This window comes from Hippocampus bargibanti, linkage group LG06, assembly GCF_051943395.1.
Source record: "Hippocampus bargibanti isolate YZ-2025 linkage group LG06, ASM5194339v1, whole genome shotgun sequence".
NCBI classification, from domain to species: domain Eukaryota; kingdom Metazoa; phylum Chordata; class Actinopteri; order Syngnathiformes; family Syngnathidae; genus Hippocampus; species Hippocampus bargibanti.
The window spans coordinates 10,186,175-10,206,316 of NC_142739.1; the positions used below are offsets into that span (position 1 = coordinate 10,186,175).

The 20,142-nt window shown below is 41.4% G+C and overlaps 2 protein-coding genes across 4 annotated transcripts in view; one reads left to right on the plus strand and one right to left on the minus strand.

Moving 5' to 3' along the window:
- Window positions 1-14,455, plus strand: part of chn2 (chimerin 2) — a 37,777-nt gene extending 23,322 nt beyond the window's left edge. For all 3 annotated transcript variants that reach the window (XM_088998073.1, XM_088998072.1, XM_088998074.1), the window contains 7 exons: window positions 868-951; window positions 3,039-3,123; window positions 8,789-8,962; window positions 9,038-9,115; window positions 10,424-10,561; window positions 10,641-10,746; window positions 13,672-14,455. In XM_088998073.1, the coding sequence (XP_088854199.1) occupies window positions 868-951; window positions 3,039-3,123; window positions 8,789-8,962; window positions 9,038-9,115; window positions 10,424-10,561; window positions 10,641-10,746; window positions 13,672-13,843 (837 nt within the window). In that variant the 3' untranslated portion in view covers window positions 13,844-14,455. The remainder of the gene's footprint in view (window positions 1-867; window positions 952-3,038; window positions 3,124-8,788; window positions 8,963-9,037; window positions 9,116-10,423; window positions 10,562-10,640; window positions 10,747-13,671) is intronic.
- Window positions 14,456-18,582: 4,127 nt separating this feature from the next.
- On the minus strand, window positions 18,583-20,092 carry fkbp14 (FKBP prolyl isomerase 14). The gene is made up of 4 exons (XM_088998999.1): window positions 19,755-20,092; window positions 19,467-19,618; window positions 19,277-19,404; window positions 18,583-18,916 (listed from the first exon to the last, which is right to left on the minus strand). The coding sequence occupies exons 1-4, from the start codon at window positions 19,958-19,960 to the stop codon at window positions 18,758-18,760; spliced, it is 645 nt and encodes a 214-aa protein (XP_088855125.1). The 5' UTR covers window positions 19,961-20,092; the 3' UTR covers window positions 18,583-18,757.
- Between the last annotated feature and the right edge of the window lie 50 nt (window positions 20,093-20,142).

The window sequence follows — 20,142 nt, forward strand, 5'->3', positions numbered from 1 at the left end:
TTCTGGAAGACCGCATTTGGGTGACAGGCTCAGGGGGAATTCCACCAGCTATCTGACAAAAGATGGAGGTCATGATCTCTTCCGCTGATGAGGACAGAAACTCTTCATACGTCCGGTCTAATAATCTCAGGGTATGTTTTGGTGGCAGCAAGTGACACATTTAGGAAGCCTTGCTTGGCTCTCTGCGTGCTCCTAGCATTTGAATCAAGAGCTAAGTGGAGTGGAGTGTGGCCGGAAGGCAGTGAGCGAATGTGAGTGTGCTCTGTGATATAAAGAGGGTGTCTGCACTATTGATCCTGCTTTACAGAGCTGTTGAGCTGTGTGAAACAGTCCTGACAGCAGCACCCCCCCTCCAAAACCCCTCCCCATCATAGAGCCTGCCCCCCCCCCTCTCTCTCTCTCTCCCTCCCCTCCCTCTCTCTCTCTCTCTCTCTCTCTCTCTCTCTCTCTCTCTCTCCTTCCTGGGCGTGTGAAAGAGGGCCATTGTGCGAGACACGTTCCAGCCCTCAGGCCACCCACCACCCGTCTTGTTGGCCCTGCTCGTCTCCCTCCCTGCTGACGCCCTCGCTCTCAGTCATCAGTAGCCCTCCAAACTGAGTGGCAAGCGAGCCGACTGGACTTGTTCACAGGGCCGACACCAGGTCCCTTCCGCATCTTCTTCTGGAGGAGATGGAGGGTCTTTGGGAACAATCCGGGATAGAGGCCGAAAATAACCATGGAGGTTTAACAGGGGATCTGATCAACCACAAGGCGAAAAGACAAGAGCGGAAGCGACAGGAACTGTTGGCTTTTGCACTGGGAGTCAAATTGGGGAGCAAAGGGACACTTTTATGGAAGCCTCTCAAACTTTTGGCCTCCTGTCCACAGATCTCGTCTTCTTTGGTGCGGCAGAGCGCCTTGAAAGACACTCCGGAGAAGCAGTGCTCCTATGAGAAGATTCACAATTTCAAGGTGAGCTGATTTGTGTTTGTTTATTTTTTTTTTTTCAAGAATGTTAATTCTTGCTGTAAATACAAATATGCAACATTTTTCACGATCCTCTGAAGTGCTGTTTGTGCCATGTGTTGTTTTAATGGGAGCGCACACAGCTGACTTCCTGCCCAATGTGTGTAACTAATGGACAGAGCCGAGCGCAACCCATTAACAGCGGAGCACATTGATCATCATTGACTTCAAGCTCTTTGTTTTAGTCGATTGACTCCATATCAAATAATCATCAGTGTTATGTCATTGTTGCTAGCACTCTTGCTTGTGTATACACCACTTGTGTCAAAGTCAAGGCCCGGGGGCTAAATCTAGCCTGTCACATCATTTTGAATTTGATTGGATTAGCCTTTATTAGTCTCGAGGTGGAGAAATCTACATTTTGCAGCAGCAAAGTTATGAAAGGTAGAGGAAAGGAAAGAAAAAATAGAACAACAAAATATAGGAGCTCCTGGAAACGCAGCCACTCTCATGGCGCCAAATTGAAGTAAAACGAACAAAAAAACTACATAACAAATAATATGACAACACAAAGACACAGTCATTCAACCTTAAGCACTTTCTGTACCCTCTTTGTTGTATAAAGAAGTTCTAGATGAACGAGGAGAGGATCAAAGCATCATGGACATCATGGTCAAATGAGCACATCTGCTACAAACTAAATGTTGAAAGCAAAAACAAAGCCGTACCATCAGAATCAGAAAACCTTTATTCGTCCCACAATGGGGAAATTTGCAGTCCACAGCAGCAATTTGAAAGGGAATGGGGTGGGGGGGTGTAAGGATAGAAGAAAGAGATATTCTAAGTCTAGTAAAATAAAAAAGTCAACTGTATACTGTAAATGACATCCATTGACTAAAAGAGAGAGATTGTCTCACATCTCCTGCCCCATTTAAATCCGCTTCAATTCTAAGCCGCGATAGTTTCATATACGCATCGGTTCTCTGTGCTGACGCGCCTTACTTCTCATCCACACTCCATCCAGCCACAGACTCCAACAGCACCGACCTTTCCGCTGAACAAAGCGGGGCTGTGAAAATGCTGCCCATTACATGCACAAAAAAATCCACAATTGCCCCAGAGCTGTCCAGTGATGGCAATCAAATGACACCGAAATTCCTCCCAATCAAAAACAGTGCTGGCATATTTGTGCTGCCGAAAAGGCGCAACTGCTCAGCACAGTCTCCTCCTTGATGAATGTTGTGGCCAAAAATGCTGAAAAACAATCCGTTCCACACGACACACAACAACACAAAGTGACAAAAGAAAACACAAAAACAACATAGACAAACAAAAAAAGCAAGGCTTGTGAGAGCACTTGCTTACGGCTGCCTTTTCGGGCGCCATCTTGGAGTTTATTTTGCCCGCGAAAGCGAATCAAGTTCCATAATGCTTGCTAAAGTCTAATCCAAAATTTCAAATTAAATGTAAATCACAATAAGTCATTATTCTTCACTTCAGATTTGAAAACTAGTTAGTCATCAATTTAAATGATGATTAACTATATGTAATATGTGGAGGGGATTAAACATTCTAATGGCTTCCCCCAAATTCATAACGGCCACCGAGAGGAAATAACTACAATCTACCCTGCTGCAAAAAAATTGGCCCTTGGTACAGCCAGACGACTTTTAAGATCACATTTGAGAATGTATATTAAGTATCAAACTTTTGGCTTGGAAAAAAAAGAACAAAACCCAACCCCTAGAGTACCTACCATATGTCTGTTTCATTCTTCCCCCATATTGAAGGTGTGCGTGGGTTGACGACGCACAGGTGTCACCCATGCAATGTTTTGGGATGCACATATGTTACTTGGCCTTGCAGATTTACATCCATGTATCTGATTACCTTGCGGCAGATGCCAGACACATAATCGTAAATCCTTTAATCTTCTTCTTATGTACACATGCTCTCGTATCGACCACGAGTGGTCCCCTCTCAAAGTCAGCTCTGTGCAGCCCATCAAAAGAGTTCTTCTCCAGTTTGGACATGGAAATGCAATGCCTTAGTGTGTGTTTACATGGCAATAATCATGGGTCCTCCGTCTACAGGTCCACACCTTTCGAGGGCCACACTGGTGTGAGTACTGTGCCAACTTCATGTGGGGCCTGATTGCCCAAGGTGTCCGCTGCTTAGGTAAATCCACACTGGAGCACTTGCTCACACAACAAAAATAATAATAATAATAATAATAATATTAATAATAATAATAATAATAATAATAATAATAATAATAATAATAATAATAATAATAATAATAATAATAATAATACATTTGATTTATAACTGATCTATAAACTCTCATGGACCCTTTACAGTCACAGGATATTTTTTCTGCGGGTGAGCAGCTGCCACCACACCCGCCAGTGCTCACTCAACCCGGAAGTAACATAGAGTAAAAAAAAAAACTAAACTAAATAACAAATAATATGACAACACAAAGACACAGAGAGTCATTCTTTCTTCAGCACTTTTTGTACCCTCTTTGTGACATGAAGCAGTTCTAGATGAAAGAGGAGAAGATCAAAGCGTCCTTTTCAGTAGTGGATCAAGGACGTCATGTTGGAATGTGCACGTCTATTACAAGCTAAATGTTCAAAGCAAACACGTCGCTGTAGCATCCATTGACGAAAAGAGATTGTCTCACATCTCTTGTTTTTCTTGAATTTCACAGCCATTCATTTTCCAGACCGCTTAATCCTCATTAGGGTCGCGGGGGGTGCTGGAGCCAATCCCAGCTGTCTTCGGGCACGAGGTGGGGGACATACTGAATTGGTTGCCAGTCAATCGCAGGGCACACAGAGACAAACAGTCACTCTCACACTGATACCTCGGGTCGATTCAGAGTATTCAATCAGCCTGCCATGCATGTTTTTGGAATGTGGGACGAAACCGGAGGGCCTGGAGAAAACCCACGCGGGTGAACATGTAAACTCCACACAGGGAGGCCGGATCGGGTCTTGAACTTACGACCTCTGCACTGTGAAGTGAGCGTGCTAACGACTTGGTTACCAGGCCGCCCTTGTTTCACAAGACAAAAAAACAAAAACAAAACAACAGCAATGAATTTGGGACATGGCGTAAAACACAGGTGTCAAAATCAAGGCCCTTGCTGTATGAAAACGACTATAAGTCATTATTTTTGACTTCAGATTTGAAAACTAGTTATTCATCAATTAGTTGTGCACTCTGTATGTAATATGTGGAGGGGACATTCTCCCCAAATTCATAACAGCCCTCGAGAGGAAACCATAACTACAATGTGGCCCATGGCAAAAAATTTGTAAGTAAGCTTTATTTATATAGCACTTTTCACAGGTAAAACCACAAAGTGCTTCACAAAATGTAAAACAGTCATAATAAAACCAATACACAAAAAAGTGCAAGTGGAAAATTATGCAGGCATAGAACATAACAGTTAATCAAACGTCTGTTTTAATAAAAAAAAAGTCTTGTTGTTTAAAGTGTCAACTGACTCCATACAGCGTAGTGACAGAATACAATGACGTGAAAACAATGATGATAAGATAGTTCAATACAGATACAATTTTTCTTTTATTTATTTACTGTATCTTCCTGTGTATAAGGTGCACCCAAAGGCCTTAGTAGAAGGACCTTTGCCTTCTACGCAGGTGTGCCATATATGTGAAGTAATATTGACAACAGGTCTCTCAACTACTGTCAGCAGCCACCGACTCCATTTCCCTCCCGTAGATTAAGTAGTGCATAATGCCAGTGACGTGCATTCAAGGGATGCAGCCGTGCCTCACCTATCATCATGGAAATATCAAATGAAAAAATACATTAAACAGTTATATTTATTGAGTGATTTGTACTTTAAAGTTCTTCTCCATTTAACTTCATCGTTTTTGGATTTTTTTTCAAAATCGCTGAATTTTCACATTTACCATTCAAATACTAAGTAGAGACGAGCGGTGAGGCAGCAGCCGGCTGAGCCTCACCATGGATTGCGCAAGGACTATGCGAACCGTGCTGGCTTGCTGTCCCTCTGCATATCGCTATTAAAGCGTTCAAACACTTTTAGTAGATGAACTAAATTTCTACAGTTTAGCTGGTGTATATAATGTACAGTCACTGTACATTATAAACACTGTACTACAGTGTTTATTTTATTTTTCTCAAAGCTGTGTGCATAGGTGAGGCACACAGTTCTCCTGCCTCATGACAGGGGGCGCTGGTGATTCCAGAGATTCTTCTCGGCTGCAGAATAATACAATTAGTGAGAGCAAGCTACAGTAAACAGTTAGCAAGTTAAGTGCAACCATCCAGTCATTTTTTTCGTGTTGCTTGGCCTTATTTTCAGAATGGAGGATTACATAATAATTGAAAGAATTTTCTAAACTGGACTTTCAATCGAAGCAGGAGATAATAATTAAAGGAAGACCAACGCCGGACGGTATAGTCACAAACGGTGAGGGATGGATGTAAATCTCCTGGACAGCTTCTCAGCTTTTTGGCCCAGAAGGATCTCATTGAACTATTCCTGAAGCGACAAAGTTGCTCCAGCTCGTGCTCACTGTTCCAGCTACTACAGCATCAGTAGGAGCGGTCATTCTCAGCACTGGAAAGATTGAAAACATACAGTCGGAACAGGACTAGCGAGACATTTTGAGACATCTTTCTTCACTGGCAGTGATCACCATTGAGACAGAGAGACTTTTAAAACTGAGGAAAGATAAGGAAGGCTTCTACAAAGAAGTTATCAATGCCTTTCTTCAGAAGGAGCGGTGCATCGACTTCATTTATGAGTAAAGGTAACACAATAACGTTTTTTTTAATTCTTTTTTCTATGCTACAGTTTGTATATATAAAGAATGCTGACATGACATTTTAAACAAAACATATTAAGTGTTGCCAATCAAATGGTGAATAACTCTACTCTGTAGAGTTCATATGTTTGTAAATCTGACTGTGATGATGTCAGTGCCTCACACGCCATGAACCTCACCGCACGTCACTGCATAATGCAGCCTCTACTGGAGGGCCTTATATTTGATAAACTTTGATATATTTATATATTATATTTGGAAAACTTTTTTCATTCCTTGAAAGGGCGTCTTATAGTCCGGTGCGCTTTATATATGGAAAATTTTTGAAAATACACCATCCATTGTATTTATTTTTTATATCTGCTCCCTTTCATTTTGCTGCCATGAACACATTCTCAAAAACGTCTGACGGGATCATGCCATTTTGTTGTCATTGTGTTACGTTCCTTTTCATCCACAGTCAATGTGCCTTGAAAATACTATAGGACCTATTTCGAGAAAGTCAATATTTTTTTTCATGTCGAGAGCAAAGGGCACCTACATGTGTATAAGTAATTTTTTCTTTGATTTGGAATTTTCGTAGACGCATGCAGGTAGGAATGGGCATATGCACCGTTGTGGGAGTGAACACAGCCGACAAGTATTTGGGCCTACGAAAGCTGCTTGATATTCCCTTGCTGTAATGAGCAGGGACCTCCTTGAAAAAGACGTTGTTCTGATGGCGTCGTATGTTGCCCGATAACCTTTATTTACTTTTCAGCATTAATTGTATCAATTCCAGAGACCACAAGACCCCCCATACCATCACAGTTAGTTGATGATAACAACCCAGATGTCCTTTGATTTAAAAAAACATACATAATGCAGAATGGGACCTGTTCTTCTCATCTTTCTATTAACAGTTTGTTTTATTTATTTATATTTTTTGTATTTTTGGTAACTCACATCAATTATGACAATAGAAAATTATGTATGATACTGCCCCTCCTCCCACATACACAAAACATGTTTCTTTGATCCAAGTGGGATTTTGCAGTTTTTAAACTGCTTGCAAGATTTTAAATGTGGCCTCAATTCACTAATCTTCCCACCCCCCAAACCCCTTGAGTCTTTGTTAAAAGCCACGCCCCTTATTGACCTGCATGAGATGCCACTGTAAGCAAGCCATTAGCCATGGCTGCTATGCTGGCAGCTTGATTTATTCATAATGGTGTGCCACTAAAACACTCCGTGTTGTTGTTTGATGTTTTATTTTTTTAAATTTTACAATTAGATAAAATTCAAAACAAAGTATTTAGTTTGTCTCTTGCGCGAAAATGGTGCAAATTCTGCATTTTTGTTTACAATCCCCTCAGCTGCCGAGGTCTAACTCACTTTCAAAAGACTTGTTGTTTTTATCCCAGCGTATATTTCTGTCTTTTTAACATTTGTTGGAAACCACAATTGTATATTGCACAAAGGTTTCAGCAAAGCTCCTTAACAACAGGTAACAGTTTAATAAAGTGTGGGGCTCCTGTGCTCACAAGTGTACAAAAACGATTTTCTTCTCATCATGTCAATCACACATTCTGTCCGTGATTGGTTGTTTTTCTTCAGGGGAGTTGGTTTCTTAACTCATTCACTGCTAGACGATGTGCAAAAATGTGCCCACTCCAGTGCCAGGGTTTTTGTCATTTTCACTCAAATTGCAGGACCCACAGAATATTGAGTTTTAGGATTACGTAAACATACAATGCAGAGTAAGAAACGTTAGACTGTCTTCTCTCAACAGAAAAAAAGTTCAATTCTAGCTTATTTGGTTCTGGAGTAATATGAGGTGCAAGCAAGTGGGGGCAGCTGTAAAAAAGGCAAATGCTCCCTCCTCGTGGAAGGGAAAAAAATCGCCAGAGGTCTAACTAGCACTTTATTGGCACCCCCACCCCCCACCCCCAATAAAAACCAAAACTCGATCAAATTCGGGAATGGCGGTCCACGTTATATTTTCAATTCACGAATACATTCGGGAATGGCGGTGAATGAGTCAAAAAAAAAACAAATTAGATGTACGTTTTTTGTAGGTTTGTTTTTTCTCTCCACAGATTGATTTTTCCAATCTGCTCTGTTAGCTCATCCTCACACTTTCAACAACAACAAAAATGAGGAATTGATTTTTATTTTGAAGTTACAAACTCCACCTTCAATTGAACACTTAAAATTGTCCATAGCCGTGAATCTGAGTGTGAATGATTATTTTTCTATTTTTCTATCCTGCGATTGATTGGAAACCACTACGCTCACTCAATAAATAATAATAATAATAATAATAATAATAATACATTTAATTTCTAAGCACCTTTCAAAACTCTCAAGGTCAGTACAGGATACGTTTTTCTGTGGGGGAGCAGCAACAGCGATACGCGCCAGCGTTCACTCAACCCGGAGTAACTCAAATAGATAGAAAGCTAGCTAGCTAATAGATAGCAAATAATAATAATAATAATGATAATGATAATACATTGTATTTCTAAGCGCCTTTCAAAACTCAACAAGTATGTTAGTGATCTGTTCTGGTCTGCTAAAATAGAACTCCACAGATTAAAATCCGTAAACATTCATTTTGATGTGATGTGACTTATGTAAAGGTCAAACGGAATTAAAAAAAAAAACAGATCATAAGATTTCCTATTGACAACTCAGACAGAAATCAAGGCTTTCCCCAAAAAAACACAGTTTTTGTTGTTGATACATTTTCCATGCTGATACGCCGGAGGCACAGCCATGTATCATCTGACCTCATGTGCTTTTTCAAACTATTCCATTTTTACCCTTCCAACCTGTACTCAGACAGCTCAGAGACATTCAACTCACAGCGACGCTAACCTCCCGCTGCCGTGTGAAGCGGGAGAGAGCAGGGCGCTGCGGCCGTGCGGTGTGACAGTGCACGTCGCTCTCACTTGGTCTTAATGCCGCCGCTGTGTTTATGTTATCACCCGTACAAGGCTGATGGCCCTTTCTTTATCTCATTCCTGTAGATTGCGGGCTGAATGTACACAAACAGTGCTCCAAACTGGTTCCCAGGGACTGCCAACCGGACCTGCGGCGGATAAAGAAAGTGTTCAGTTGTGACCTCACCACGCTGGTCAAGGCCCACAACACCCCGAGGCCCATGGTGGTGGATCTCTGCATTCGAGAGATTGAACTCCGAGGTAAGATAGCAGAGAGGGTATTTACACGTGTGTTGCATCTACAGATGTGTTACACCCTCCAAATGGTTGTTTCAGGTCTAAAATCTGAAGGTCTTTACAGAGTGTCTGGCTTCTCAGAGCACATTGAGGATGTGAGACTCGCCTTTGACCGAGGTTTGTTTTCACACCGTCTGTAACAAGCAAGTTTAAAGATGACCCGTATTTATTTGAGTACAACGCGCACACGTGTATAACACGCACCCCTAATTTTCAATTAAAAATCGGTAGAAAAATTTGGTTCACTTTTTCTCAGCTCAGACCAAGCATTGTGATAAAAATCATTTATTGACAATGTAAACACTGAACGACAATGTAAACACTGTAATGTAAACTCTGGATATTGGTAATTGTGCAAAACAGCAATGCTTAACGCACGTTACAGTGTGGGCGAGATGAGGAAAGGAAATGAAGCGTAGCTAAAGAAATGGTAATCAACAATAAAAAAAAAAGAATGCGAGTGATCCAGGTCTTTCCGAGAATCGAAATCGAAGGGCGAGAATAGCTATGGAAATGCTGCACCCTCCCGGAAGGGATAAAGCATTAAAATCTATCTGAGATTTTTTTCCCAGGTCTCGTTTATAACGCGCACCCAAACTTTGAGTTCTTTTTTAGGTAGGAAGGTTTGCGCGTTATACTCGAATAAATATGGTAAATAACATATAAAGCATTCTTTTGAGTGAAATTCTTAACTTTGCAGCAAACACCTATCAGGATTTGGTAGTTTGGATTGGATTGGATTTGCCTTTATTAGTCTTGCAGTGGAGAATTTTACATTTCACAACACCAAAGTGATGAAAGTCAGAGTAAAGGAAAGGAAGAAGTCGAAAAACTAAATACAGGACCTGCTGTAAGGCAGCCACTCTCGCGGCGCCATCTTGAACTCAAAACAACAAGAACAAAAAACTAAACAACAAATAATGTGACACAACACAAAAAACACAGACAGTCATTCAATCTGAAGCACTTTCTGCACCCTTTGTTATATGAAGCAGTTTTAGATGAAAGATGAGAGGATCAAAGCTTCCTTTACACAATAGCATTAGGGACGTCACGGTGAAATATGCACTTCTGATACATGCTAAGTGTTGAAAGCAAACACGTAGTTGTAGCATCCATTGATGAAAAAAAGATGGTCTCATCTCCTTACCCACGTAAATCCGCTTCAATTCCAAGCCGCGACGCTCCTTTCTTCTCATCGCGGACTCTTCAAGCCATTCATCCATTCAGCCACACGACGCACAACAACTCAGTGACAATACGATACGATTGCTGTGATTTGCCCCAAGAGAGTTGACAAACATATTATTTCACAACATATTACTAGCGAAGACAGTTAATGGTTTGAAATGTGATCTCAAATTTTTACACATAATGCTGATTATTGTGTGGCCTCTGAAACATTGTTTGCATTCTTGTCATCAGACGGTGAAAAGGCTGACATCAGTTCCAGTGCCTATGCAGACATTAATATAATTGCTGGTGCTTTGAAACTCTACTTGAGAGACCTGCCCATCCCCGTTATTACCTTTGAATTGTACCCCAAATTCATTCAGGCTGCAAGTAAGGATGCCCATCTTTTCCCGCCACTGCTTCTTGATGTTGGATTTAATTCTGTAACTATTTAATGATATTCCGGCAGAAAATCCAAATGCTGAATGCAGACTGGAGGCCGTCCACGAGGGTTTGCTGCAGCTTCCCCCCGCTCACTATGAGACCTTACGCTACCTGATGGCTCACCTCAAGAGGTAGTACAGAACAGACATTGGCAAATGGCATCGTTTGTTTGTATGTGTGTGTATGTGTGAATATATGTCTGTATTATTTATTTATACTTGAATTATTTATTTGTTTGTTTGTTTTTATTATTCTTGTATGTATTATTTTGTATTCTTTATTTAGACAAATGTATACGGTATATCACCAAACTTTGAAAACAGTACAGTGATACTTCAGCTCCCAAATGTAATTGGTTCCCAGAAAGTGTGTGTCAGGCGAAAAGTTCGTCTGCCGAACATTTATTTCCCATTAGAAACCATTGAAAATGAGAATAATCCATTCCCAGGTCCCCATAAAACATAACTTTCTACTAAATAAGCCTTAAAACGACACAAAATATACCTTATTTTATGTATACTAAGTGTGCTATTGTATTATAATTGAAGAAATAAACTGTACTATATAATAAAGTCGTTTTATTTTCCTTTGTGATGGTAGTTGTCAATGGATGACAAACTTCCAGGGTGCCTCTTGATGATATCCGAGTGAAATTGCCGTGATTTCTCTGCAATAACACCCTCACTCACAATGTCCCCTGCTAGCTGCTTTTCATTAATTCAAATCAAAAGAAGTTTTTCTTTTGTGTCCTCTTCGGCTAAACACTAGCCGGTGGTGAGGTCTTTTTCGGTCCCATAATAGCAAAAGTACGTCACTCGATAACAAACCATGTCTGCACTCAAAGAAAGGAGGTGACGAAAACTAGTCTGCAAGCCATCGTGGCGCTGTTCGACCGTGTGGTTTGGTGTTTTTCCGCCGAAAAGTCCGCCAGCCACCATGGCGCTATGTGGTTTGGTTCGTCCGCCGAAAACTAGTTCGTCTGCCAAGATTATATGCTCGCAAATTTAATGTTCGTAAGACGAAAAGTTCATGAGCTAAAGCGTTCGTAAGCTAAGGTATCACTGTATTTATAGGTATTGCTGGAATTAATGCAGGCATTGTAGGCGCAAGTGTTCATCAATAAGGTTTTTTCCCCATCCATTTCCCAGAAGGCTTTATCCTCATTTGGGTTACTGGAGACTATCCCAGCCATCTTCAGGCAATAGGCAGGGGCCCTGAACCGGTTGCCAGCCAATCGCAGGGACACAGAGACAACCATTCATGCTCACACTCAAACCTAGCGACAATTCAGTTCAAATGTAGTGCCCACAATTTCACAATCATACCTAAATACATAGATGAAAAGGTTTCTTCAGCCGTCACTTGTACTTCTTTGAAGGTGTTGGGCGTTTCGCTTCTCATCCAAGAGGCTTCGTCAATGAACTAAAATTTGGCTGGTACCTCGGGCCTTATATATACAGTATATCCATAATGGACAATACATTGGGGAGACTAAACAAATTCTCAAAAAAAGACTTCATCAACAGCGAAGTGAAAATACTAGTTGGCCCTTTTAGGTACATATGCACCTTAAAGCTAGCAACCACTCATTTGAAGACAATGAGGCTAAAATCAGTAAAAGAGTGCTGGAGCCAATCCCAGCTGTCTTCGGGCATGAGGCAGGGGACACCCTAAATTGGTCAACAGTCACACTCACACTGTTCGATTCTAATTCCTGTTTCTCATCTGGTTCGGAGTTCAACGAAGTTCTGTGATGAAATATCAGCGGGGACGATAGATGGTGAACAGAAAAACTACTTTATTCTCGTAAAACAAATGGAGCGCATCTCTCGTCGGAGCGGGGAGCCAAGAACACGAACACAAGAGCAAGAAGAACAAAACCCGCCCGCTCAACTAGTTTTTAAAAGTACACAGCAGCGATCTGTCGTCCAATCAGCTACGGACAAGTATTAGAAGTCACACAGCAGCGATCTGTTGTCCGATCAGCTACGGACAAGTATGTTGGGAGAACATTAGACTGAAAGTTAATATTGTTACATTCTGCTTTCACAACTATTCAACTAATAAGCTTCATAAATCCATGTAGACTAAACTAAACATGCAATAACATAATATGTACTGATCTAAACATGAAATAACATAAAATGTACTAAGCTAAACATGGAATAACATAATGTTTACGAATGTGCATAAATACACTATCACACACCTAGGGACAATTTCGAGTTTTCAATCTGCCTGCCATGCATGTTGTTGGAGTGTGGGAGGAGGTCGGAGGACCCGGAGAGGGCCCACGCCCGGGGAGAGCATGCAGGCTCCACACAGGGAGGCCGGACCGGGACGCGAACCGGCGACTTCTGCACTGTGAAGCCTGGTGTGCTAACCACTTGACTACCGGGCCTCCCCCCGCCATAGGGGTTTTAGGTTTAATTTGGATCGTGCTTACAACACACTTCTGAGATCATTACCACATAGGCTTAGGTATGCTGATGAGGTGAACCTAGAGCAAATGGGGCAATCAGGCCACTCGTAGACCATAATCAGTCAGGAGAATAGAAGTAATCAGTGTAGCCTCAGGGAATAGTCCTCTACTCCCCCCAACCTGAGAGCAGGTACCTATTATAGCACAGGTCTGGCACCGCCAACTCTGTCCATTACGGATATATATATATATATATATATATATATATATATATATATATATATATATATATATATATATATATATATATATATATATATATATATATATATATATAGGGCCAGACCTGCCAGCAAAATTTTAAGTTCTCTCACGAAGCCTCTTGGATGAGAAGCTAAACGTCCGACACCTTTAAAGAAGTACATATGACGGCTGAAGAAACCTTTTCATCGATGGACCACTCCTGTATGACTGAGAGGTTGCACAGACATACCTAATTACCGTAGGTAACCATTGAAAAAAGCTAAAATACATACGCCTTGTATTTGATTATTTCATATGGGGTAAGGGTGACACAGAGATTGTTTCTTCCTGTCTGAGCCACAAGTGATATCATACTTTCACCACATTCTAGGGTGACAGCATTCGAGAAGGACAACTTCATGAATTCGGAGAACTTGGGCATCGTTTTTGGACCAACGCTGATGCAACCCCCCGAGCAGAACACCTTGGCCACGCTGAACGACATGAGGCACCAGAAACATGTGGTGCAACTCATGATCGAGCATGAAGATGTCTTGTTCTAGCTGATGCACACCACCAACACGGACACATATTTATTCTGTTTTTAACCAGGAAATCCAAGCCACCTTGAGGAGAATCATTTCCGATCCCGATGCTATTGAGGGACTTTGTGACGTGCATGACAGTTTTGTTGTTGGCATTGTCTTGTTTCTGTCTGACTATCAAGACCGTGTTTCATTGAACACAGGATCCGAAGTGTTTACAAGCTGCTCATTTTTATTTGGCGAGTGTGCCACTTACGCTCCCGTGTAGACCGTGTGCAGTCTGCGTGAATTACTAGCCAACTTTCCCCACACGTGCAATTCCTGGATCATTTGTGAGGAACGGCATCCAACTTTTCGTGCAAGAAAGGCATCCTTTCTCGTTGGGTTACGAGAAGATGTTGCAGTGATTGATATGTGAAAAAGATGAGACAATTGGTCAATTCATGAAGCACTTTTTGGCAACGTGTGTACAGATATGTTTTTTAAGGATGTTTATTTTTTGTCTTTTTACCCTGAATGTTGTTGTTTTGTCACTGTAATATATAGAGAGATACAGTTGGGAATTATGCATGTTTTTAGTTGGTGTCTGGATACAACAGTGTTGAGAAAATAAAACCCGTGTTACATATACATTATTTTTTCTTCTCTATCAGTTCATGATAAATGTTCCTTTCCATCGACATCATTTCCGTGTTCCGTACAACATTCAGCTGGAGATTAAGATGACATTCATCAAATGGTTGTTTGAAGATTTTTTGTGGTTTCAAGGTACAACCTCATGCAGCAGCGGTGCTGACACATTTTCAGCATGTGAGCTACTTTTGAAATAAAGTCAAAATGATCTACGCATTATATTTATTGCGAAATATATTGAGGATGCTTTCAACTTATGTTGATGTTAACCGCATATGATACACAACACAACATAATTATGTACATTTTTAGCCATGACCTGAATTCACTGATAACTGGCAGATGAGACAAACGTACTAAGAAAATGTCATAGTGAAAAAGTCCTTCTCCAATTCCGTATGAAAGAGGTACTTACTTCTTCTTACTTGGTCCAGCGACCAAAAAAACTAGTGAAAAATTAGGATGTAACTAACGACTACTTTGTTAACTTTGCAACGCTCAGGGGCGATGTTTGGGTAGGCAGTGTAATAATAATAATAATAATACATTTAATTTACAAGCGCCTTTCTGAACAACCAAGGGCACTTTACAATAAAAACAATACATAAAACAATAAAATCATGACTAAAACAATAAATAATAAAACAGCAGATTAAACTAGACCATGAAAGCAAGTTTCAACAGGTGGGTTGTGAGGTGAGATTTGAAAGTAGGAAGGGAGTCAATGTTACGGATGTTAGGTGGAAGTGAGTTCCAGAGTTTGGGAGCGGAGCGACTGAAAGCTCTGCACCCCATCGTGGTGAGACAGGCAGACGGCATACAGAGGTGGAGGGAGGAAGAGGATCTGAGGGCCCGAGGGGGAACAGAGATTTGAAGTAGGTCAGACAGATAGGGGGAGGCAAGGTTATGGATGGCTTTAAATGTAAACAGAAGTATCTTGAAATCAATACGAAGTTTAACAGGGAGCCAGTGGAGCTGCTGGAGGACAAGGGTGATGTGGTGAAAGGAGGGGGTTTTAGTGATGATCCGTGCTGAGGAATTTTGGACTAGTTGGAGTTTATGGAGAAATTTTTGATTGACCCCGAAATGAAGTGAATTACAATAATCAATACGGGAGGTGACGAGACTGTGTATGAGGATAGCAGTGGTGTGGGGGGTGAGAGAGGGATGGAGACGATTGATATTACGGAGGTGGAAATATGCAGACCGAGTTATGTTATTTATATGGGAGTGAAAAGATAGTGTGCTATCGAGGATGACACCCAGGCTCTTGACCTGAAGGGCGGGGGACACGGTAGAACTGTCAATGGTGAGAGAAAAACCGTTTTCTTTGTGAAGGGTGGATTTAGTACCGACAAGAAGTTCAATTTTTTTCACTGTTTAGTTTGAGAAAGTTATGAGAAAAACAGGATTTAATTTCTGAGAGGCAAAGTGTAAGGGATGCAGGTGGAAGAGAGGCGTCGGGTTTACTGGAGAGGTAGAGTTGGGTGTCATCTGCGAAGCAGTGAAAATGAATGCCAAAATTGTGGAAGATACCACCAAGGGGAAGAAGGTATGTAATAAAGAGAAGGGGCCCCAGAACAGACCCTTGGCGCACACCAGAAGACACAGGAGAGGACCGTGAAGTGAGAATGAGTTAATTTGGATAAACTGTGAGCGGCCAGTGAGGTAAGAGTGAAACCAGCTAAGTGGGGTGTGTTTGACGCCTAGAGTGGAAAGTCGGTTGAGCAGGATGGGGTGAGAAATGGTGTCAAAGGCTGCAAATAGATCAAGAAGGATGAGAATAGAGAGGTAACCGGTATCTCCTGCCACGAGAAGATCATTAGTGATTTTTATGAAGGCTGATTCATTGCTGTGGCAGGGACGGTAACCATACTGGAATTGTTCATAGAGGTTATTGTGAGTGAGGTGAGGGGGAGCTGAAAGGCAACAGTTTTTTTTCGATAATTTTAGCGATAAATGGAAGATGAGAAATTGGACGTGGGTTATTGAAATCGTTGGGATCTGAGCAAAGTTTTTTTCAGAATTGGCGTTACAGCTGCAGTTTTTTGTGGGACAGGAACAATTCCAGTGAGAGAAGTGAATAATAGCTGAAATAAAAGGGAGGACAGAGGGTAGACAAGATTTGATGAGGATAGTAGGGATGGGGTCCAGCTGACAGGTGGAATTCTTGGACTTGGTGATGAAGTCAGAAATTAATAAGGGATGAGGGAGTTCAAAGAGGATAGCAGTTGATGGGAAATAGGAAGGTTCGGGGAGAGATACATAGGAGCCGAGGTGCTGGTGGATCTTGTCGATCTTTTCATTGAAAAACAGAAGCAGAGCGTCGCAGGTGTCTGAGAAGTGAAAGTGTGGGGGGGGAGAGATAGGGGGTTGAATGGTTTTGTTGTACAGGGAAAAGTGTGTCCGTGCATTTCCAGTGTTTGAGTCAATCAGTCCAGAATAGTTTTGTGATTTTGCGCGTGTGATAGTCCTTGTAATGGGTGAGGTGAGCTGTGTACATGTCCTTGTGAGTAGTGAGGCCGGTCTTCTTGTAGAGTCTTTGCAGTTGCCGAGTTTTCAGAGTTTACAGGAGCAAGGGCGTTGAGTATGTTTGTAAGGTCCGTGTTGTACCGGGAAACAAGTTCATCAGGGGGGGAGTTGTAGTCCGGATTCAGGGTGGCAGTCATTGCAGTGAGGGTGACAGTGTCGATGTGTTTGATGTTCCGATAAGTGATGATGTGGGGCGCGGGGGGTTTGGGGAGAGCGAGTGTGATGGGAATGTTAAATGAGACAAGGAAATGGTCCGTTACAGGTAGTTCATTTGCCGTGCAGTTGGCGGGGGTAAAGCCAAAGCAGCATATCAGGTCCAGAGTGTGCCCTTTTATATGCGTGGGAAAATCAGAGAATTGATGCAGGCCAAAACTGTCGAGTGAGGACATGAAGTCTTTGGTGAGGGGATGGATGCAATTGTCAATGTGTATGTTGAAATCCCCCAGAATAATTATATTTGGTGAGAGAGCGGAGAGGTGTGTGAGAACAGCAGAGAAATCTTTTAAAAAGTCACAATGTGGTTTCGGGGGACTATATACAGTGGCTAGGACTGTGGGAGAGGGTCCGGAAATTTTACATGCATGGCATTCAAATGAGAGAGTTTCCGGGACTGGCACTTGCATGACTTTCCAGTTCTCGTGGTAAAATATCGCGAAACCGCCTCCGCGGCCCTAGATGCGGGGTTTTGAGAGGTAAACAAACCCTGGAGGCCTCGCGTCGTTCAACTCGGAAATGTCCACTGCCGTGTACCATAATAAATGAATGCCATCTGATTGGTTGTCCGGTGTATCAATCAAGTGGCGGGATGGCTGATAGGCTGACGTCAAGTTTTATTCCAAAGAATTCAACTTTATTTGTATAGCGTCAGTTCAGGACAGTTTCACATCACCTTGTCATGCGATCTCTACCAATACTGTCGTAACTTGGAGATCGACTGGTCGATCGCGATCGACATATTGAGTACCACTGTCTTACAGGCGACTCAGTGGGGCCCTATAACGTATTTTATTTGTTGTCGAGAGCCGGAAGCCAAGGTTTGAAGTTGCAAACTGTCTTGTTGAAGCTATATTCTATCTATCTATCTATCTATCTATCTATCTATCTATCTATCTATCTATCTATCTATCTATCTATCTATCTATCTATCTATCTATCTATCTATCTATCTATCTATCTATCTATCTATCTATCTATCTATCTATCTATCTATCTATCTATCTATCTATCTATCTATCTATCTATCTATCTATCTATCTATCTATCTATCTATCTATCTATCTATCTATCTATCTATCTATCTATCTATCTATCTATCTATCTATCTCAAATTCAATGTCAAATTTTACCCGTCAACGTTCTCACTCTTTCAGTTTCTCAAGGTGTGGGAACATGTTTCACCACTATGTGAATTCGATGTGCCTTGCATTCTGTACTTATTACCTCATTCGGACTCTATGCAAGCATAGGGGGAAAAAAAGCACAGGACAGCAGCTCATCAGGTACAAGTGCGCCCTCTAGTGAGCAGGCAGAGATTATCAATCACCAAATATGACCGCAAATTCAAATTCCAAATAACCCACAAATTGTTTGAGGTAAATATTTTGTTTATTTTACGGGAAAAAATAACTTATTCATTCAAATACACCCATGGTGACTTTTTTAGAGCACAAATATTCACAACATCAAGTAAACAACCAAAATTCAGAGGTAAGAACATGTGTTAAAAGCTGTAGTAGTTATCCAGCATGTGTTGATGAAATGTATCCTTCACAGTTCGTCGTGTTGATAAGTGAATTCTCTAGCCGAGATGAAACCGTCTTTATCCTCGTCCTCATTTTTGAAGATATCCTCCACCATTGCATCATTATGGGTGTCGTTTGGAGAGTAGCCATGTTTTGCGAACTCTTTCTCCAGGTACACCTTCACCTGTGAGGCCCACAACAACACTTATAATACGTCGCATATGTGCACTCAAATTAGACAATCACTTGGCATTATTGCGACTTTATTTTATTTTTCTCTTTTAGAACAATGTTTATGAATTTGGCTAGTTTCTGGGGGGGATATATTTTTATTTGGTAAATGTTGAATACTTTGAGTTACCTTGAGTGTAGGCTTTTTGCATCCTAGAATGGGGCGGACCCTCGACACTTATTTATTCCTTGCTTGAACACGGTACAACACACTCAAACGATGAGTGACATGTGCTTGATCATTGCATAGTTTGTCTGGTGCGAGTGCACTCTAATTTCTGCAAAATAAATAAAGAAATAAAATAATCACCACCTCCTGCTTGGAAAGTTTCCAGTCATCATTGAGATCCATTTCCTGGAAGGAATCGTGCGACCTTGGCCCATTGCGTATTTCAATGACCTCAATGTCAAAAAGCAGAGTGCTGCCTGGAGGGATCTTTCCTGCAAACAAACATTATTTGACAGTTTGCTTCTCTCATTATCGTAGGCTATTTTGAACGTACCTTTCCCTTCTTTTCCATATGCCAGAGGTGCAGGGACAATCAGTTTCCGGCGCTCTCCAATGCACATATTCTGCAGACCCTTGTCCCAGCCCAGGATCACCTCTCGGGTCCCGAGGGTGAACCACACTGGATTTTTATCACCTTCAAGGCGGCTGCAAGTATCCATCAATGTTATTTTGGAATACAGACACACATGCACATCAGAATTTCACTTTTTAAGAGCTCATGTTGGGTGATGGTTGAATCAGGAATATTTTATGTGATATTTGACATCAATCAAGAGATTACCTTGAGTGAAACATGGTGCCGTTGCTGTGCAAGTATCCTTCGTAATGGACAAGAAGCATGTCGCCATATTTTGTCTTTCGGTGACACAAGAGAGGTTGATGGACAACTTCTATTTTGACTTCAGGGTCGGGTAGTTTGCCTCCATGGGCCAGCATAATAACAAACGACAATAACGAGGAAAAGGAAAACAAGATCATTGTATTCATTTAACTTACAACACGTCTTCACGGAGTTTGCAAATCGGTTCTTTTAATCATATTCATAAATTTTATACTGTAACAGTGTTTTAGGTTAGCTACGTGGCACCAAACTTCATGAACAGAATCACTGTTCCACAATTCTCCCTCCTCCAATTCCTATTGGATCATTTACAAAAATCCCGCCCTTT